This window comes from Aedes albopictus, chromosome 3 (genome assembly GCF_035046485.1).
Source record: "Aedes albopictus strain Foshan chromosome 3, AalbF5, whole genome shotgun sequence".
In the NCBI taxonomy this organism is placed as follows: domain Eukaryota; kingdom Metazoa; phylum Arthropoda; class Insecta; order Diptera; family Culicidae; genus Aedes; species Aedes albopictus.
The window spans coordinates 132,660,494-132,683,032 of NC_085138.1; the positions used below are offsets into that span (position 1 = coordinate 132,660,494).

Sequence of the window (22,539 nt, forward strand, 5' to 3'; positions counted from 1 at the left end):
GATTTTGATTGAAATCGGAAACAGAGCGCCGCAAGGCGGGGCAGTTCCTCATCTCCACCACTCGTCCCGTCCCGTCCCGAAGCCCAAAGGAAGGAGCGAAGGGAAATAACGTCCCAAATTCGATTAGGAAGTTGTAAATGATATTGTTTGGGACATGCGGTTGTGCAGTAGCGTGGCTCGCTCTCTCCTGGTCGGTCCTGATCCCGATGATGTCAATTGCCGACGTCCGCTCGTCTGTCCGTTCCGCTGCGGAAGGACTCGCAAAAAAAAGAAACGAACGGCTGTCGGCTATTTCCAGTGATTATAGCGTTCACTGGAACCGAAATATGTCCAATTTGGGCTCCCTCTGCCGGCAGCGTCACCGTTGCCAGTTCGCTTGCGGATCAGCAAAATGTCATACGAGAACGGTAGAGGGCCCTGCGGCAGAATAGTACACGCCCGCCATTCGATTGCAAATTTTGGTGAGCACATTGTGGGGTTCGTGGTGGTTAAAAATTGACTAAGGTATCCTTCAACAAATACTAACATTTTCTTCCAATCAAAAGATTGAGGTCATCTCCTCACAAACATGTTATTATTGTCTGATTTCAAAAACTTAGGTCTCATACTAAAGATAACTTTTTACCAAAATTTGCAACACTTCCTAAAATATACAATAAAACTTAAGCCAGTGTTTCTAGAGATAAGTTCGATCAAGTTTTAAGATGAAAACAATAATATTATCTATTTTTATCAGCTCTTAACTATTTTTTTGGAAATTGTTTTTTTTTTTGTCTAAAACCATGTAACTAATGACGTTACAGTATAGCCTAGGATATGCCGAAAAACTTTGCTGAAGACCGCAAAGTGATCCGACGCTTGTGGAAAAAGTTATACTCTCGTAAAATCAGGTCAAAAATTTAGATTTTATTTTTGATGTTATTTCTTTACATGTTAAATGTAGGCCACTTAATACCTAAGTGTCGGATCACTTTGCGGTCTTCGGCAAAATTTTTCGGCATATCCTAGGTTATACTTTGACGTCACAAGCTAGATCGTTTTAGACAAAAAAAAACAATTTACGAGAAAATGCAAAAAGCACGTTTTTCCATACAAAACTCTATAAACATTTCAATAGTAATGCAAAATACAGTAATGCAACCAATCGCTCCCAAAAATTTGCACATTTGTTTTGAACGCTAAAAGACATCCAAAAAGCTTTGTTTCAAAAAATCGACTTTGTTGACCCAGTCTACTAAACATGGTTTTCCGACGAAACCAATCAGGGTTTAACAAAAGAATATTCTATACTCAGTAGAGTAGAGACAGCTAGTGTTGTAGCAATATCCAGTTTCCACATTTGGACGCTGTACCAAACGCACAAACTGTGAATGTATATTTTTATCCATATAATTGTCTAGCAATAGCCCACAATTCGCCAGCGGAAGACATCAACAAGCTAACAAGACACGCGGGCCGACAACAACGACGACGCCAGCGACACACTGACTGTTTGCCCATTGCCAGTCGCTTTGTTTATATGCACGATAACAGAATTAGCGTAACTAGGCCAGAACCTGGTGGGTTGGAAGTTGGAACGCCCGGCGATTGACTTCACTTTCATTGTACGGTGCTGCGGGTTCCCGGTAACGACGAAGGAGGTTCAATTGTGACGATAAATGCGCGGCGATGAGTCAAGGATGGCGCTACAAATATGTACGAACGCACAAGCGCAGCAGTCAGGCAGTGTGGACGTACGGGTAATTTCCGGTCCTTGTGTGGACTACGGAAGGTGATGGCTAGTCGGCTGGCTTATCAGCAGTGGCGCAAACAACAGGTAAAACCGGATCAACGGTCGAGGTGTGTAAACTAGTCGTGACGGTGAAGACAATTCTTCGGTTGAACTGGGAAGTGTTGTTCAGCGTTTTTTGCAGTTAATTACAATAATTGCCAGTGTTGCCAGTTTGTTGGTTCAATAATCAGTTTAGCATCATAAATGAATACTGAGTCAGAACGCAGATTTAGTAAACAGGCAATTAAACTTGAAAGAACACCGTAAGTCTTTAACGATACGGGGTTTTCCCATCAAAAACACAGTCGGCGCAGATCCGATAAGAGCCCAACACCTCGCCAACTGTCGCCGCCCAAAGCAATATGTGTCCCGTGCCCTTTGGACACGCGTCCACAGCAAAAGCCGACCATGATAACACCTTTCGTCGATCGGAATCAATACTGCTGGGGGCTGCAGCCTGCCACCTCCAAAGCAGCTGCACGTCCAGGAATGTCCCACTCTAACCACCCGCCGGCCGTTAGACCGGCACATGGAGACTACTAATCCTCTTCATCCCACCACTCTCTCTTGGTGTGGGCGCCTGCACCGTCCAATCAATCATAATTCACCGTCACCCGAACCAGCATATGCAGCGGCAGCAGCATTGACTCGACATCGTTGTCCACCAGGCCAGAGGTATCCATTTGTGTCACCCGCCCACGCAATCAGCAATTACCGTCACCTTTCGCCAGTCGTTGATGTAGACGGGTTGCGGCGGCGGGTTCCCTCCGACTTCGACATGGTTCGATACCAGTGCGATACATTTGTTTGTTGACACAACGATAAGAGTAGGGACCGACCAGCCAGAGAGGAAAAGTCAGTCAGCCAGCGGGGTTCGTCCCGGTTTGCGGTTGGTGATAAAGCGGGCACTGTGGGGAGTGTGGTACGGTCGAAGTCTGTACGCAGTGGGATAGCATACAACATAAGTCGAGTCAAGTACAAGACACTGAAGACGACCTTACAGTTGAGGTCGAAATACGTATCTGTCAAAGGATGCAAATTCTTAGTGGAATTCAAAGGAACAGTACTTAACACGATTTTCTTTTTTACATAACATACATCTCTGTTTTTTCCGATGGTATTCATAGTAAATACCACTAGAACAAGTAGTACTAGAAGTCCTCTACCAAACCGTCAAATTCAAAGTTTAGCAAAGAACTAACTTCCATCTGCTCTCGCATTTGGACGGAGCGAACAAACTTAGTATATACCAAGCATCCAAGCTCATAGATGGCAGGTAAATATGTCACAGTAACTGCGGATTTCATCAAGATCCGCTGGATGCACCGAAGATTCTTGTCAACTTCATAGTTATGTACTGTAATGCAACTGACCCGGTAATGTCTCGGCGGACGGACAACCACCCACAGGTCCCTCGCACCAGAACCGACCACACCATCCGCCCAAACCGTGCACATCCCAGTTACACACAAGGGCAAACAAATGAGCAACAATGTACCAGCTTGTTTCGGGTTCGGATGAGCGGTTTTTTTCTGGCTATCCACCTCCGCTTCAGCAGAGTGTACCTTTTTTTTTCCTTCATTCGTTCGCTGGCTGCTGATAAGAACCGACCTGGCTGCCGCTGCTGCTGGACGACCGTTGGTGACACCGGCACCACATACATATGCCAACCAACGCGAGAGCCCCTAGCCTAATGCAAACATGTTTGCCCAAAAGAGCGAGCCCCGGTCCACGCAGCGCAGCACTCTACACGGGTAGACAATAACAGAACCTTTTTTTTCTGTGTTCCAATTGATAAGAGCGTCCACCACCCCGGACCCGGGCCCGGGGTTCGTTCCGCGGCGGCGGCGACCGACCGGCCGCGCCGCGCGCAGGTAAACGAGAATGTCCGCCCACATGGCAGTGCAAATATCGTAATATGCATTTAGTTCGTTGGGTTTTTTTCTTGCCTTTTTCCACATATCCACCTTCACCGACGCTGCTGGCTGACTGGTTTGGCTTGGGTCGCTCGCTGCTGATGACGATGCGCCGTCGCGGACGCCGCCGCCGCTGCCACATGTGGAACGTTCAATATTTGCACTATGATTACAAGCGGTATTCAAATTTATGAAGGCGATTTCTTCGGTTCGCCTCCCTCTACGACGACCGGCGGCGTCCTTACCACTAGATGATGGTAAATCTACGAAAAGCAGCGGGCTCAGCTTATCGTGTGTCGAATTGAGTCCAAGTAAAGCTGGAGCTGGAATGCGTTTTCTTACATACTAGAGTGAATCGGATATCTGAGAGTGATGTTTGATACAGGATGCTGGAGGTGACATGTGATGTCAGTGACAACGCATTGGTTTTGGAACAGTTGTGGGTAGTAGGGGCATTTGGTGCAAGATGCACTGTTGAGGCAAAACGTTCCCCTTTATTTTTCATGGATTATCGATTCCGAAGTAAGGTTTCAATTGTCAGTCTCATAGAACATCGTAAGCAATAATCACTTGGCGAATTTCAGAAATCTACGGAAAATATCTAGTGGAATAAAAGAATAAAATAAAAGAGTATAATTCTGATGTAATTTTTCCGATGCTTTGTCGAATGTTAGGATGATGAAAACCAACAAAATTTCAAAATATAACAGTTATTGAAAGCAATACTCAGGAAAAAAAATACATGCTAGGTAGAAGAAATATCGGAAGGTGTCATCAATCCCTCGAAGAATTACGGGATGAATCCAAGAAAGAATCCTGGAAGAAATCCCGAGACAAATCCTGAGAGGAATCTTGGAATGAACCATACAAGGAACATCGGGACGATTTCCGGAAGAAATCATTGAAAGACCCCAGAAGGAATCCCGAAAGAATCCCATAAGGATTCTCTGAAGGAATCTCGAGTGGAATCCCTCAAAACATCTAATTCCTCAAAGGAAATACGAGAAATATTAATCAAGCAATCGTGGCAGAAATTTCTGATGAAATCCATGGAAGAATGCAGGAAAACTTCCCACCGGATTTTCTAATTGCATTTTGGAAGGAATACCTGAACGAATACCAGAAAGAACCTTTGGAACAATCCCTGTAGGATTCCCTGGTGGAATCAATGAAGGAACCTCGGGAAGAATACTTGAAAGAATCCGTGAATAAATCTGAAGAGGAATCTCTATGGGAAACATGGAAAAAAATCAATGAAGTATTTCCGGAAGAAAACCTCAGGAAATGTTCTGGAAGAAATTCTGATGCTATCTCGAGAATAATCCATGAAAACATCATATGTATATGAAATTAAGAAAGAATTCCGTGAAGAAATACCGAAACAAATTCCTATAAGAATACCGAGAGAATAAATGAAGGTCTCCCGGCTGCAATTCCTTAGCCGAACCCTGTAGAAATCCCTAAAGAAAATCTGGTCAGGATTACGAAAGGAATCCCGGGAGAAATCGTTGATAGAATCTCGAAAGCTGTAAAAAACATAAAAAAAAAACTCGGAAGAAATTAACGTAGAAATCCCGGAGTACTCAATATAAGTTACTTGGAAGGAATCCCTGAAGGAAACTAAAAAAAGTACGGAGACTCCGGAGAAATCTCCAAAAGAATCCCGGGAGAAAGCAATGAAGAAATGTGGATAGGAATATTGGGAGAAATCACTAAAGGAATTACGGGAAGAACCCTTGAAAGAATCCCTGATTGAATCTCGGGAGGAATCCTCAAAGCGAACCTGGGAAAATCAATGATAAAATCCTGGGAGCAGCTCCTGAAAGAAGTCCGGAAGAAACTCCTGATCAATACCAAGAAGAAACGTGGAGGATTTTTTAAGTTTTTATTTCCCTGGAACGTGGAGGAATTTCTTATGGAATTTCTGGAATAGTCCGTGAAAGAGCCCGGAACGAAATTCCTAAGAGAATCCTTGATGGAGTAGCAACAAAGCATCCTGGGAGAATTCCCTAAAGTTATCCTGGGGGAATCAATGAAATAATCCCGGGAGAAACTTCTAACGGAAAAAGAAAATCCTGGAGGAATACCAAATTCCAAATAAGTCCCAGGGGAATTCCTTAAAGGAAACCTGAGAAAATCGATGGTATCCCGAAAGAAATCCCGGGGGAAATCGCTGATGGTATGCCGGAAAAAAAAATGCCAGTGAAAATCCTTTCAAGAATCCCGCAAGAAACCAATGATAACATTCTGTATGAAATTGCTGAAGGAATCCTTGACAGAAAACTAGGAGACATTTTAAAAAATCTTGGGAGAAATTTCTAAAGGAATTCCTAAAAGATCCTCGGGAGGTATCCCATTGAGAATACCGGGAAGGCTTCCTCAAGGAATCCTCAGAAGAACTACAGAAAAATTACATGAAAAGTTATCGAGAGAAATTGCAGGACATACCTGAGGTAAGCCTTGTATGGAGACCAAGATAGCCGTAACTTATATCAGTGCCATCTAGTGTGGTAAAGTTTAACTGGAAATATTTTCTAAACATGGCTCTTATACACTTGAAGGATTTAGTTTCAAAACGCTATCTTTATATCTCTTCATTGAGTCGAGATATTACCAACAGTAGTTTTTTTTTCACGTTCACTCCAATGCTACCTATTTGAAAGATGTCTTACTAATAATGTTTTCAGAACACGTCACAGTAGTATATTTTCGTTGAGCTGAGTTATTATCAAAACAAATAAATTATTTTACAGCACCATCTAATGAGAAAATTTCTAACGGGAGATCATTCAATTGGCTTCTTTAACGATGTTGAGATAATTTAATATTCTAAATGTGCACGCCAAACTGGGCCGAAATCCAAATTTTCATGATTTTTAGTGCCCGGGAACCTATTTAAAAATCAATTTGAAGTTCATATGGGAGCGATTTGATGAAGAAGTCTTCATCGGATCGTGTACTGGGCGAGTGGGCGGAGCTGTCAAACGATTGCCCACCTGTCGAAAGGTGAGATTGAAAACTCTCTTTTAAATTGCTTTGAGGTATCGAAATGAAGTTTTTTTAAATCTGAAAAATAACATACTCAGACTCATGCTTTTCTGTGTTAAATTAAAAAAAAATCAATATATTTTTATCAAATTTTACATTCCTAATTGGAAGCCTTGCATACGTATAAACAACTCTGCCGAAGACACCGACTTAAAATATTAAATCAACGTTAAGAAATCAGGAAAACAAGTTTATTCCACATTTTAAATACAACTTTTAAAAACTGCAACCATATGAAAACTTTGCAGCAATGTGCGCCACCTAGTGAACCGATTCTAAAGTAAGTTGTTCATCATGCACGATGTATGAATCTTCTGAACAACTTTTCCGAAGACAGTCTACTGATCTGACATACAGTGCTGGAATTGCTCTCATCATGAAGCAACTCGCGAGTGAAAAACCAACAAACGGCTTACTCACGGTTCCGAGAGCGAGAGTAAGCCCTGTGTGAGTTTATTCGCACCCGCTTGCTTCATGAGTATGAAGCGAAACAAAACAAAAACACTCATGAGTTTTTATTCGCGATGAACTTGTAGAGGTGCGGGAAGTGCATTTTAGAGCGATTTGAAAGACACTACACCGTCTTCATTCAGAGGTTGTACAGACTGAACAAGCACTAACATTAGACAACGGACATCACACGAAACACCCAGTGGACCAGTGGAGAATTTTCCGTTTGAAGAAAAGTTTTCCCCGACTGGAGCGGGAATCGATCCCACACAAAACGATTAGATGACCGACGCCTCTATCCGCACGGCCACGAATCCCACAATTTTGATAGCAAAACAAGTATTCATAGCAAAAGTAATGTTTTGTACTCCATTGTTGGTGAAAAGCAGTATAATGCGCATTTTATTAAACTGAAAAATGTTCAGAACGGCTTCGCGAATCAATTACGAGTGCGTACCAGCTTCGTTAGCTCGCGAGTGAAGAAGTGCGAATCTATTCAGGTTTCTGTTGTTCACGAGTAGGTTAGCTTTGCGTTTGTGTTTGCTCAGCTGCAATCTTCACTATTTTCCATCCCTGCTGATATATTGTGTAACTCTCTAGATTTGCAATTCATAAATACTGTCCTATTAATGAAAAGAACGCTGGGAATTTGGGCTATCTTTCCTATAAATATAACGTTGGACGTATATGAGATAAAACTAGTATTTACAAAAAAATCATTAATACCGAAAGATCGACTATATTAAGGACTACACCAAAGGATTACAGATCTGCGATCCTCTTGGAAAATGATTTTGATGGACATCTTAGTATCCTCAATACTTTTGGTGTGGACCCCAAGTCATGAACAAAGAAGAATGGATTTTGACCTTGATCGAAATTCATGGTAAGACGATGAGGTCTGGAATCTCGACCAAGATCGATTATTGTTTAAACTCTAATACCGCAAAACCCCGCTAACTCGACAATGATCGTTGTAAAATTACCGGGGTTAACTTTAAATTCTACAAATTAGTCATCCTACCGTGTTCTTTGAAATGTGGAAACTCTATTTATTGTTTTGGTTTTAATTTTACGATTTGTTATTGAACACAAATCTAACAAATGTTGTAGTGAAAGAAATGGAAAGCTCGTTCTTTCTACGATTATTTGTTTTGAAGTATGTGATGTCAATATCCAAACATACTTGGAGGTGCATTGAATCACGTAAAAAAAATCCTGTCGTGATCAGGTAAACTTGTACCATTTCATCCCTGTCACACGACAAACACCGATATTGAACCACCGGTGCAACGTTTTAATTCGACAAACTGGTCGGACACCCTAACACGGCTTTGAGCATTGGAATGTGGTAACTGTATTTTTGTTTTGATTCTTGGATTTGCTATAAGCATAGAGTCGGTGGTGTAATGGTAAGCATTATTGCCGCTCACCCCAGTCGATCTCTAGGTTCAATCTTAGTCGACGCCGTCGGTACTTTTGAGACAAAAATATCTGGTCATGCCTTCCCACGGATAAGAAGTGAAGCCGCAGATCCGGGCCCATGCTTAGTTTGTATGTGCTTAGGGATGGCCAGTTGAACTTATCCAACTTTTCTGTGCATTTAGTCGATCTATAGTAGCAACAAAAGCGAAAGTTTGTTTGTTAAAACCAAATAATCATACACACTCACGAAAGCCTATTCCTGGTAACATTTCAAGTTTTATGATGGTTAAAGCAAGTGCAAACTTTGATCATAAAACTGATCTAACAGATTTTTTGTTTTAACATTTCAAAATTATAGACTTTTTTTGTTATTTCATCATTTTCAGCAAAATACTCTCAATAGCACCTCTCATAGAATTAAATTAACTGAGGAATTTCTATGCTCATCACATTTGCCATTAGTTTGTTTGAAATAAGAGTTAAAATAACAAAAACAGTAACTAAATTTCTATGGTATAACAAGTAAAGAATAACTGATTTTGCTATGGTAATAACAAAACAATAGCAAAAAGAATGTCAAAATAATAGCAAATTTGAGTACGATAACAAATTATGTTATTGTTTTGATATTATGGCTGATAGTATGATAGTAATATTTGTTATTATTGTGTTATTATAATATTCAATAATAACACGCCAATTACAAGTTTTACAATGATGGCATGTTTTGTTATTTATGTGTCATTTTGAGCTATTCATAAAAAAAACCAAAAAAAAATCCAAATTTAGATATGATGACAAAATATGTTATTTTTTAGTTATTGATTTGTTATTCACCTCTACCCGGGAGTGCACTTGATGCACCACAGAACCTTGACAAGTGCACCGCGGTACTTCAATAATTTATTGTTTGTTTTATCTGTATTAACGAGATTTATAGATTTTTAGGCTAGTTCATCTCGGGACCCACGCTTTACTTCCCTTCCGAAGGAAGATCTCACATTTTGTGAGTTTGTCGAGAGTGGGATTCGATCCCAGGTCCTTGGCTCATTAATTTAACCTCTACTTCAGTATTTGTTATTGAACTTTTGAATACATTTGATGTTTGCTTAAACAAATCAATGGAAGAATCTAAAAAAGTCACACGGCAATATCTTCTAAAAGTATTTTTTTCTTATTCGTGAAACACACTCTGCAATACTATTTGAAAGGTACTTCAAGCAGTCACGCCTCACAAGAAAAACACCATCTTAATTCACGCCGCAGTATGAGCACCGAGTTCTAAAGAATTCTAAAGAGTATAATTATATTCGAGAATTCATAGGAATCCATAACAACAGACATCCAACAAAAAAATTACAATGTATCTTGAACATATTCTACAAAAAAATCTCATAAGCAATACGCAACTTTGTCAAGCTTCCTAGTACAAACTTGCGTATGATTGTCAATAGAATTTTCTTCCGATCAGGCCACGAGTCCCGAGTTAGCCAAAAGACTCTAAGGAAATCTATCATAATCTTGTCACTAATGTTCCAAAGTTCAATTATCTTCCAATGAGCTCGACTGAAATTTGTCATGAAATCTCGTTCAACAGTTGGCGAATTACCCTAATAGTTTTGCTATTGTTGTTTCACTAATATGTAGGTAGCTCCAAAGTAAACTGTTTTTTACAACGCAACTGTTTTACCGTTTATCGGCACCTCAATTATTATGAAATTTGATACACTTTTTCATATTGCAATTATTCACAGTTTTGTTACAATCAGTTGTTATTGTCATGATTAACGAAGTACCCAACAATTTGTCGTAAAAAATCATTAAGAAAAGAAGAAAATGTACGGAAACTTCAACTTGAGAAACTTTTCCAATTCTTGGGTATGGCAAAGTACGGATTTAAAATCTCAGGCGGCTCCACGCCATACGCCAAAACGCATATGAAGTTAAAAAAAAACTGAAATTCAGTTCAAAACAAACTATCGTACAAAAAAGCATTGGGATTTCATTTCCACCGAACACTTACAGATACTTCAACATTCAACTCAGAACACGAATTCCCATAATTTGCAAAATATTTCAGTATCTACTCTGTCACAAAAATTTCAATTTCATTTTATGTAATACGTTTTTTTAAATTTTAAAAAAGATCACAAAATCAACAAAAACAAATAAAACATAGTGAACGGTTTTTTTTTTCTCGAAAAAGAGTTCCTTTGTTCCAAAATAATTAACCATCCACCACCCACCACCTTGTTCCAAAATAGTGTTCAACAATCAATGCAAACGAATAAAACAAAATCACTCACGATCCCGATTGTGGGAGTAGAACCCGGCATCCTCGCTGGTGGACAGCATCTTCCTGTACCGCTCGTTGTACCACTCGCTGTGCAGAAAATAATTCATCGAGCTGCATACACTCCACACTACGCAATTTACACGAACATCCACACGAAATCAGGTTTAAAAAAATCACTTCCGGTTCACCGCAAAATAAAATTAAAAATCACTGTTTCTACTGCTGCTGCTAATTTGCCTCCGGCACAAATCTCAATTCTCATGGCACTTTGGGTGAATTGCTTTGGTTTTTTTGTTTCTTCTTTTGTACCGACTATTGTTGTTTCACTGATTGGCGATCATAGCCCCGACGATGAATCACTTTGCTATTGTTCCGCGCTGCTCTTCAATCAAAACCGGCGCCAAACGGGGGTTCATTCACAGTTCTGTAAGTTACGAACACACTAAAACAAAAGCACCGTTGTTCCCGAAGCACAATGTTGGCGCCGAAATTTGCACAGCCGAGTGAGCGAGCGATCGATCGTTTCTCGTCCCAAAAACAAAAGCCTAATGGTTGTTATCCTGTTCCTTCCCACGATCGTTTCACACGCGCCGCGCGCGTTGGTGGTCCGGCGAGCGATATTCAAAATATGACACGTTCCGAAACTTCCGATCAATCGAGAGCGAGCGACCGACGACACTGGCCAACAACGACTGACAACCGTTCTGGGACACGTCTTTTTTGTTTCTGATCACACGGTGACGACCTGGGGGACTGATATCCTGTGGTCCTTCTTCCCGTCCCGTCCCGTCTGTGTATCGAAGCGAAAGGCGACACGCACGTCCGTTTTTTATGATGCGCCGTCTCGCTTTCCCACTGGCTGCAGCAGCAGCACAAGGCACTCTCCACGAGATGAACGACACCGACGACGGACGACTGTGTATGATGTTGAATGATCCGACGATAATTGCCGGACAAACGACGTTGAACGAAACCCCGGCTTATCCACGTCCGTCCTGCAGTAGGTACGTCTTCGATACTTCTCATTCGGTCTGCGGAATTGCACTGACTGGCTGGACTGGGAGATTTTCCGAAAAACCATCGTCCTCTTCTTTGAAATCCGCCACCACCTCACCAACACAGCCTTCCTACCGACCGACCGACCGACGACCCTCCTGCTCTTTGACGAACGGTACCGTACGGTTTTTCTAATAATATCCTCCGCGCGCGCTCTCCGACGCTGCTTCGACTATCCATGATGGTCCACACAACACACGGGAGTGTGAGCAGGAGGCACAACGAGGACGACTGGACATAAAAAACTACACACTCACATGTTTTTCCCTCCTCGGCCGTCCGTACAAATCCAGCATGCAAGCACACATTCTCGCACTGGATCTCTCTCATAAAGGGTGTGCGATATACAGTGGTAGATATTTGTTTAGCCGAGGCCTATTTTTTCGCAACTGTAACCATTTTTCGAATTTTTTAGGGTTTTTTTTTGTGAATTATCTAGGTTACCTTCTAGCTAAAAAAAAAGGTGTAATTTATGTTTTGCCATATACTACAAGAAAAATAGGGAGTTCGCATAGACATTAATTCAGCTGAATTTTTCTCACGACAGTTTTTGCAATAATTTATTGCAAAGTGTAGAATTAGCTCTAAGTTAAAATACACATAAATAAAAACAAAAAAAAAAAATAATTTATTGCATTTTTTATTCGTTGATAGACTTTTGAGCCAATCTTCGAAGAGAAAAAATAAATACTCACTCGTCAGTTTGCATGTCAGTTAGCAGCTAAACGAACTATGCATTCATTGCACCAACCAAGAGTGTGCATTCAATGTTGTTTTCGTTAGCGGTGGCAATCTATGGGAAAAGCAGTGGGAGAATATTTTGGTGGGACAAAATTTTCCGCGTGTTAGTCTATTATGGGGTAAAACCCGCAATACTTATTGCCAATAATAATTCTGTACCAGTTCTTCAAAACAACTAAACTAGCTTATATTTGAATGTTTACCGTACATATTGCCCTTATAGGGTAATTGGCAGTTGAGCACTTTTTCGACTGAAATGTTATCAAAAGGTACTTTTAATAGATGCATTGTGCTTAAATTATGAGATTGCACCATTTTTTTGCTTCAGATTTGCCCAAAAACCTATTTTAAAAAATATTTTCCTAAATATGTTTGCTGCTGTGTTCCTATTGTTGTGGTAGTGTTCCTAATGTTGCGGTATCCCATATGATTTCAATGGGATACCGCAACGATAGGAACAAATACCGCAACATTAGGAACACAATGTTCTTTCAGATATAAACGAATAAAATGCTCATAACTACCTCAAAGTGGCAATATTTCGTTATTTTAGATAGATTTTATTATTTTCAATTCAATCCATGTAAAAATGTTGCTTAGGGCGATATAATTGTGGTTTGAACATGAACCCAGTACTTAACTCCTCCATGATCGGTACAATTACCCTATACATTTATGTATCAACGTTCCTTCTTATCGGGAGGAAAAACATAATAATTCTCTGAATTTCATATATAAATAAAATTTTATGTCAATTATCTAGCTCATGTCATGAACTGAAAATCTTGGAGTATATGCTCGAAAAGTACTTATGAAATTGCATTAGTTCCAAACTTTTATTAATCTTGGTTAAACCACTGTCGAGGCAAAAAAAAACTACATTTAACGGGTTCTCACCTCCATTTCTGTTTCAGTGCATATGCAAGTGTGAAGTTTGTATCTTTTTATAAAACTGTATCAGATAAACTACCGATACGATAGAAAGTTTCATTATGAATACTTTTGTATGAGTTTTCTGACACTTTTCAGAACGTTTTTAAACCTCAGCTAAACGAATGTCTATCACTGTACCAAACCCTACATTGCATATTAAAAATAGCTTACCCGCATAACAAATTACAATTTGTATTAATGTCCACACAATAAATATCTTGTATGTATTAATGTTAATGTACCAGACACAGTTGCTTTCATGTTCAACAATATGAAGGTCTACGCATTGGACTGTATTCAATGGAATAATTAACCCATTGCAAGTGGTAACAATGTATTATATTGTGCAGATATTGTTAAGTTATATGGGGATGAATTTTGGCATGAAATAGTTGCAAAATAGAAGCACAGTTTGTCAAATGGTTTATGTTCATATTTGTACAACACACTAACACATGTGCGAACCTTGAACAAAGGATCAAAAAGAAAGAAATTGAATTTGTTTGGTCGCTGCTGTTGAATGGATTTTTGGAAAATCTGTTGCGGGATACTTCTGAAACGACAGATTTTATGCATTTCGGTAAGTATTCTGATAAGATTTGGCGTCACATAGTGCGTCTTCGAACTAAAACATCGAACGTTTCTCTTCGCAGTTGTGAACGGATTTTACCCAGAGACATTTCCCGAAAGATCCAGCCCAGTAACTCCCAGTACCGATGACCTGCGGCAGCTTCAACTTCATCATCAAACTTAAGTAGAAAAGGAACGATGTCGTTTAACAAAATTTGGTTGTAAATTGCAATCGATACCAGCGAATGGTGATCCACTGACTTATACGCTCTGTTTTTGTATTGTAGGCATGGTTCCGATTCTCGTCGCTCAACGTCCAGGAGGGAGAAGTTAGTGTTGATCTCCGGTAAACTTAAGTAGGTTTCTTATGCGCAGCATCGGTATGTAGAAGTGATTGCGAGCGAGTACCAAGCTATCAAATCCGCTCCTCAAGAAACAAGATGAACCTTTTGCGTAATCAACCGTCACCGCTTCGGCATTTTCGAGCCTTTTTATTTTGAAGAAGATGTGGCTCACTGCCGGTATTCGTTGAGGCCGCAACAATTGGTGGAGGAGTTGCATCTAGTAAGATGGGAATGGCTGCTGGGTATGATACAGGAGGTATCTAGTCTTGGGGTCGATGATAAATAGTTGATGAATAAAAAATCTATAGTAAACGCATAATCGCCTTTTTATTTCTGAACGGTTTAAATGCACCAGAACCATAAAGCATGGGAATAAATACCATGAAAGACCATCAATCAATAATAACACTTACAGTGCTCGTTTTCTTCCAGATTTATTGTTAAACTGTTCTCTAACAATTTATTATGCAGTGAATGGTATGAAAAACTGGATAACATATTGACCGTATCCTTTACTGTATTGCGAAAAAAATATTCGAGAAAACGAGCGATTTTTTATGGTAACCTATCTTAACCGCCTATACCACATACTATAATTTGGCGGATTACCATTTGCCAAACTGGCAAATCTGTACATAGAATGGTTTTCTTACTGTTATCTTGGACAGTCTGAGAAATTGCTGCATATCAATATCTAATAGTCATCTACAGAATGGGAAACGTTGTATTTACAGTTTGTGATTATGCGGGTAGTTACTATCAAACCACATGATACTAAACAGAGCTTTGCACATTTCAATTTTGAGTTTGATGGCTCACCTTCTATCCACGATACCACAAAAATACACATCACACTTAAGCTATTCAGCACTTAAATCAATAAGGCCTTTCCATGAGTACTTTTTTTTAACCACACCAAAACTGTTAAATTACAGTTACACGCATATACAAAATATGTAAGCTTTTGCGGTTCACAATTTATGGTAAAATTTACAATAATTCTTGCACGGAAAACAGAGAAGGTTTACAAGTGAAATTCGTGAAACAAAAATACAGATATTTCCCAACCAGAAGATTGTAAGAATTGATTTTGTGATTTATTTGTATGGTCTGGAAATTATGAGTTAAAGCCCGCATAGAGAAATACAATTTGTATTGCATTCCACACGGTATGTCTCTTTTATGTGATACTGTTACAGGTCGGACTCGATTATCCGGAGTCGAGTTCTAGCGCTTCTCAAAATAATATCTCGCGAACGAAATGATATAAGAAGCCGACATTTTGACTAATCACTAATCAAAGTTGGTTTGACAAAATGTCAAAATTTCAGCTTTATAGAGCCCTCCGTTCCCTAGATATATGTTTGAGAAGCATCAGTACCTGACTCCGGATAATCGAGTCCGACCTGTACCATAGACTAATTTCAAGACCTCGATGTACCAAAGAAAACGATCAAATTTTCGGTGACCAGTCCGGTACCCAATAAATATTCATAACCGTGTATTTTTTTCCGTGTAAATTGCCTTTTGTGTAAATTTTATTTAACGTGTTACACTGATCTGACAGCTCTGACAGTAAGGGACTAAACATAAATTACGTAAAGTGAGCACCGAGGATTGTTCACAATCTGCGAAATTGACTGTGGAAAAAAAAATGCGACCATGACGCCGCTGCTGTTACTGTAGCATGGACAGTTGCTTTTCTGTTGAAACTATGAAACTCGAAGCATTCGATCATAAAAAACGGTTTATGTAACCCATTTCAAGTTGTAACAGCATACCATGTTGTGCAAAAATGGTCAAATAATATAAGAGTGAAAACTCAGAAGGCATGGTGGCAATATACAATAGTGTGGGTCATCGGAACCGTTTCTCAGATCAAAGCCTTTTTTGGTTCCGTTTCGGGTCCTGAGTATATGTGCAAAATTTGAGCAGGATCGGTTGCGTCTACACTTTGCGCATTGCAATTTAAATTTGTATGGGAAAACTTACTTTTTTGCATTTTTGTTGAAAAAGTTTGTCTGAAACTTTTTAACCGATACTATAAAATGATAGCCTTGGATGTTCTGAAAAACTTTGTTGAAGACCGAAAAGCGATCCGATGATTGTGAAAATAGTTATAACCAACGAACCGCATGCATGTGTTTATGTTTTAACATGTAAAGGAATAACAATAGCAACAAAATCATGCTGTTTCGCCAAGCAATGCCAACGCTATAACTTTTTTAATGAGCATCATATCACTTCGCGGTCTTCGACAAAGTTGTTCAGGACACCCTAGGCTATGTTTTCACTTTATTGGTTACACGGTTTTAGAAAAATTCGAGCTTGTTATGAGAGAAATGCAAAAAAGTGTGTTTTCCCATGTAAAACCCCATACAAACTTCAAACGCGATGCGCAAAACGTAGAGATAACCGATCGTGCCCAAATTCTGCACACTTATTTGGGTCCTGAAATGGAATCGAAAAAGATTTGATCTGATGAGATACCATTGAATTTTTCATTTTTCCATATAAACGATGACCCACTCTAGTAGATACTTTATTTATTCATATGATACTATATTTGTTTTGAGCATTATTTAACATTTTATATTGCATAATTCCAATATCTTGCACTACAGTATTGTCGTATCACGATGGAAATAATCAATGTAATTTGAATTGTGGTAGAAAATTCTTATGAAGTTCCTGTCTCCATACCAGATCCCCGAATGGAAATACAGAGAAAGTGAAATTACAGAGCAGAAGAAGAGGCATTTACGATGGAAGCGACATAGCTCACCAATGCATCACTATGAAATAAAGCAGAATTACGTTAATTGCACGGCACATCACAAAATGGCGGGGACACGTGTTCACACCACATTTGATAGCAAGCCAGCAAATTTTTGTCTCATTTATCAGAGTTCAAAATCATTATTTTCGAAGCGTTTAGAGCACTTCTTGGTACTATCAATTGTTTTTTTTTGTTCATAATATGCTTGATATTGGAGTTTGGAAAGATTTTGTCTACTGTCATACCACATACCATCGAACCATCTGTTGTATGAATGTAATCAGCATCTGCAGGCAGTAATACTAAAATATGTTCCATGAGTCTATATTTTCATAAGTCGCTTCATGAAGGTTTAACTATACTGAACAAATTGGGAAGGGCTTTCTGGACTTCTTGTAATAATTGTCTACTGATTGACTCATTCAGAAATAAATATGGAAAAAATACGGAGCTTAGATTCGCATTATGCTCGGCATAACCTAGATCGGCGTTTAAACAGATGGAGTTTCTATGAAGGAAAAGCCATGCACTCTCCTTTGCGTATTTCGATCTTATCTTCAAATTCCGCAGAAGTTTATAAAATCTGATTGCTTACCGAAGGTTTGTCTGATCTGGCTATTCTATTCTGGCTCCCAAGTAACAAAATTAATTTTATAATGCTTTTGACGAATTTCGCGCCAACTCGACCAGTGGTTGGCAACACCCTCTCAGAATCGAATGAAACTTGGTGGGCATAAAGACTAGGTTTTTATAAGCAACTTTGCATACTTAAATTTTCGAAAATTTTCAAGAGTAACATTTGAAGAGGGCCTAATTTTTTTTCGAAGAATTTTTTAAAATCGATGTAACTCAAAAATGACAAGACCTATAGAAAAGTGTTGTATGGGGGACTTTTAGAGAATTGTCCAAGCTTTCATGAAAAAATATTTTAAAAATTCTAAATACATTTTTACACGCTAAAAAATATATTTTTTAAATTAAAAGTCAATTTACAGAAAATGCCCACTTTTTTATGTTTTGAATTTTTTTTTCCAAGAAAGTCAATATTGTTGCCTAACTTTCCTCCATACATCACAAGATGGGCACTTTTAAGGAAAAAAAGTTTTTGTAACAAAAACTTTTTCATGTTATTTTTTTTAGCGTGTTGCGCATTAACTCGTACAGGATGTATCAAGAATCCTTATACCCATTTAATAACACTCAATGGACATTACAACTTTGTTTGATTGGGTGCCTTCTTTTTCTTGGCGTTACATCCCAACTGGAATAGAACCTGTTTCTCAGCTTGTTTTGATATCTGAATGCTTAAAACAGCATTCTGTTTGCTGAAATTGTATTATTGTGTGCCTAGAACCAGTGAACTAACATCATTATTAGAAGCGAATGATAAAGAATCGGTTTTATTTCAACAATGGCTAACCACTGATCGATGCAATTTGGAAACTATTACTAAGACTATAGACGAGTTTGTTCCGTATTTTGTAGAAAACGTTGATAATCTTATAACTCATGATTTCATTTATAAAGAACAATCCTCATTTTTGCGGGATAAAAAAGAATCTCTTAAACAGGGTGAAGTATTAACAATTTGTGTCTTTTCAGAAAATTATTCATTTATCATTCAAAATTCAGCTCAAGGTTACCATTGGAATAATTCTCAAGCTACCATTCACCCCTTTGAAGTGTACTACAGAAAAGAAAATAAGTTGGAAAACTTGAGCTTTATAATAATATCTGAAGTACTTACACACGATACAACAGCAGTTCAGTTATTTATATCAAAACTGCTGGATTTCATTAAACAATCGATTGATTTCTCAAAAATTACTTTCATGTCAGATGGAGCAGCAGCTCATTATAAGAACAAAAAAAAATTTGCCAGTTTGTGCAGTTTTCGGTCCAATTATGGATTGGAAGCAGAATGGCACTTCTTCGCAACTTCACATGGCAAAGGTCCATGTGACGCTGTTGGAGGTACTCTCAAGCGAATGGCAAAACGAGCAAGTCTTGCTCGAGATTATGGAAACACAATCACAACTCCTCGAGAACTGTATGACTGGGCAGTTAAACAGTCAGATATACATATAACAAAATTGAATTTCTGCTTTATTTCAAATGAACAATATGCACAAATGACGGATGAACTTGAAGAACTATACACATACAGTCACGTAAAAACAATACCTGGTACACAAAAATTTCATTCAATTGTGCCAATTTCTGAAAATCAAATTGAAGCGAAGAAGTTTTCGAATTCAAAAGATAATCCAAAAAAGTTTACTTTGTTTCAGATAGACTAAAGATCTAATATTCAAAAAACGTTACAATAGAATGTATTAAAGAAGGATGTATATATTGTAGAAAAGAAAATAATTGAATACACATATACATATGTACATATTTCATCAATACACAAGCGTTTTCATTGATATAAAACCCTAAAAGCAAATTTGTCTTGAGCCCTTTCCAATATCAAGCACGTTTTCAATGTCAAGCACGTTAAGATATTAAAAAAGTAGTTGAGCCCATTAAGTTTTAATGGATTGTCATTAGGATTCTGGATACATTACTGTACGAGTTAATGCGCAACACGCTAAAAAAAAAATAAAATGAAAAAGTTTTTTTAGAAAAAATTTTTTCCCTTAAAAGTGCCCATCTTGTGGTGTATGGAGGAAAGTTAGGCAACTATATTGTCTTTCTTGGGAAAAAAATTCAAAACATAAAAAAGTGGACTTTTTCTGTAAATTGACTTTTAATTTTGAAAAGATATTTTTTAGCGTGTAAAACATTTTTTTATATTTTTTAAATATGTTTTCTTGAAAGCTTGGACAATTCCCTAAAAGTCACCCATACATCACTTTTTTGTACAACTTATCATATTCAAGTTATATTTTTTGTGAAAAAAAAACGGTTAATGCGCAACACGCTAAAAAAACTAACATGAAAAAGTTTTTGTTAGAAAAACTTTTTTTCCTCAAAAGTGCCCATCTTATGATGTATGGAGGAAAGTTAGGCAACAATATTGACTTTCTTGGAAAAAAATTTCAAAACATAAAAAAGTGGGCATTTTCTGTAAATTGACTTTTAATTTAAAAAATATATTTTTTAGCGTGTAAAAATGTATTTAGAATTTTTAAAATATTTTTTCATGAAAGCGTGGACAATTCTCTAAATGTCACCCATACATCACTTTTTTGTACATCTTATCATATTCGAGTTATTTTTTGTGAAAAAAAAACGGTTAAAGAACTTTGACTCTTTTTAAATGTTAGTCTAGGTTAATTTTGAAAAAACAAAATACGCAAAGTTGCTTGAAAAGGTAAAGTCTTGAAACCTACAAAATTTCATAACATTCTGAGGGGGTGCTGCCAACCCCGAAGACGAGTTGGTGCGAAATTCGTCTTTTGAAGAATTCTTCAACACCTATTCTTAAAAACCGAACATAAACCAAATTGCTCTGCATTACAATGTCAAACCAATCATAAACCCGCTATAAGCCCAAAGAGGCCCATCCTAAGATAGTCTTGGAGAACTAATTTCAAGATTCTCTCAAAACCTGTTGTACTTCACAAGATGTCCTCTAGGCGAATTGGTTTCTACTTGCAGAGCTCTTCAAGTAAACGATAAAACGATTATAAAATTGTCAGTTTCTGTTGCTGCTGCAGCTTTTATTTTGGAAGATAAGTTAAATTGAGTTAGGAAAAAAACATCATGGAATGATACAATATTATATTCGGGATTAGTTTTTAATACGATTGGGGATGTTTCCGTACTGTAACAAGGTTGTCAACTGCCAAGCGGAATTTATCGTATATATGTTGCAAGATGCTTCCAAAAATTCCAAAAACGCGCTTAGAGAAAAATGCGATAATCAAATATTTAAAATTATTATTTCAGGTCACGAGAGCATTTTTCATGAGTTTTCTCAACATGGCTTCCGTTGTAGTCCGCGGAGACGCCATTAGTTTTCGGTGATTTTAACCAACATCACCATAAGATCGCCTTAAATTCCTTTCTACTGAAGCAAGAGTTGCAAGCATAACTCAAAAGTACTTAGATTTATAACATTCTCCACCAAAAAACCGTCTTTAATTTATTTCAACTTAACAAAGGGTAAGAAGTGTTACTCAAGAGTATTCTTATTTATGACGTTCTTGATGAGGATGTATGCAAACTTTGCCGAGAACGTCATAAATCTTGTATATCAAATAGTAAACAAATGAATTAGAATGAACTTAGATTTTGTATTAATAGGTAGAACGAAACATTTCAAAATTCTGTTTTGCGGCGCAAAAGTTTTGCATTCGGTTTCATACTAGTGATACCGCATACCCCTAATCTCTCGCACCCGTACGCGCGCAAGAAGGAATCGACGACAAAGACGACGGACGGCAAAAAACGCTGCTGGGGTTCCTTGTTTTTTTTTCTACACACTAGTGTCCATGTCCACTTGCCAGAGCCGGATTTACAAATGTGGGGGCCCGGGGCCACAGTGTTGTGAGGGCCCTCTTTCTAAAGGATATATTTTTGCTAATATAGAATGGAAAAAATCGCGAAAACAAACGAATGTACTATTGTCGTTGTGGAAGATTTTAAATCTTATTACAAAAAAAAATTCTACCCATTCATTAGTAATATTCAGATTTGATTCTAGTGTAAAAACAATGATACAAGAAATAACGTAAAGTAAAACAATTTTTTTTCGCGAGTTAGCTCGTGGCATAACATTTTTTACACAGACAGTAAGACAGAGTAATGTGAAGAAGAATTTATAGCAGAGATCTTCGAGAATTTTTGAGTTAATTTGTAATGCAATCGCAGAGGTTTTTGCGCAAGCTTTAAAAAGTATTTCTAGCGCAATCCTTAGAGAAGTTTTTAGCGATCTCCCAAATACATTTTCGAAGAATTTCTGTAATCAACTTCTGGTAAAACTTTATGGATATGTTATAGAGCTATTAAAAAAAGGAACTTCTAATATATTTGCTAAATTCTAATATAGCTGTAATACAGTAACTATTTGTGAAAATTTAGCGATAATCTGTTGTGAGTTCATGACGATGCTTCTGACTTCAAATCATGTACTTGTTTTTGATTTTTTGAGAAATTTCTAGAAAATTGTTGGTGGAGATCTAAGATGATTTTTAGGCCGAATGAAAAAAATCAGAATTTCATCATCTATTGATATTTTCCACAAATTTCTCCAGCAATTT

General features: G+C 38.0%; 1 protein-coding gene across 1 annotated transcript in view; it reads right to left on the reverse strand.

The window, feature by feature from the left end:
- Positions 1-12,311, reverse strand: part of LOC109622374 (B-cell lymphoma/leukemia 11B) — an 81,661-nt gene extending 69,350 nt beyond the window's left edge. The window contains exon 1 of the mRNA XM_029878742.2: positions 10,917-12,311. Coding sequence (XP_029734602.2) covers positions 10,917-11,013 — 97 coding nt within the window. The 5' untranslated portion in view covers positions 11,014-12,311. The remainder of the gene's footprint in view (positions 1-10,916) is intronic.
- Between the last annotated feature and the right edge of the window lie 10,228 nt (positions 12,312-22,539).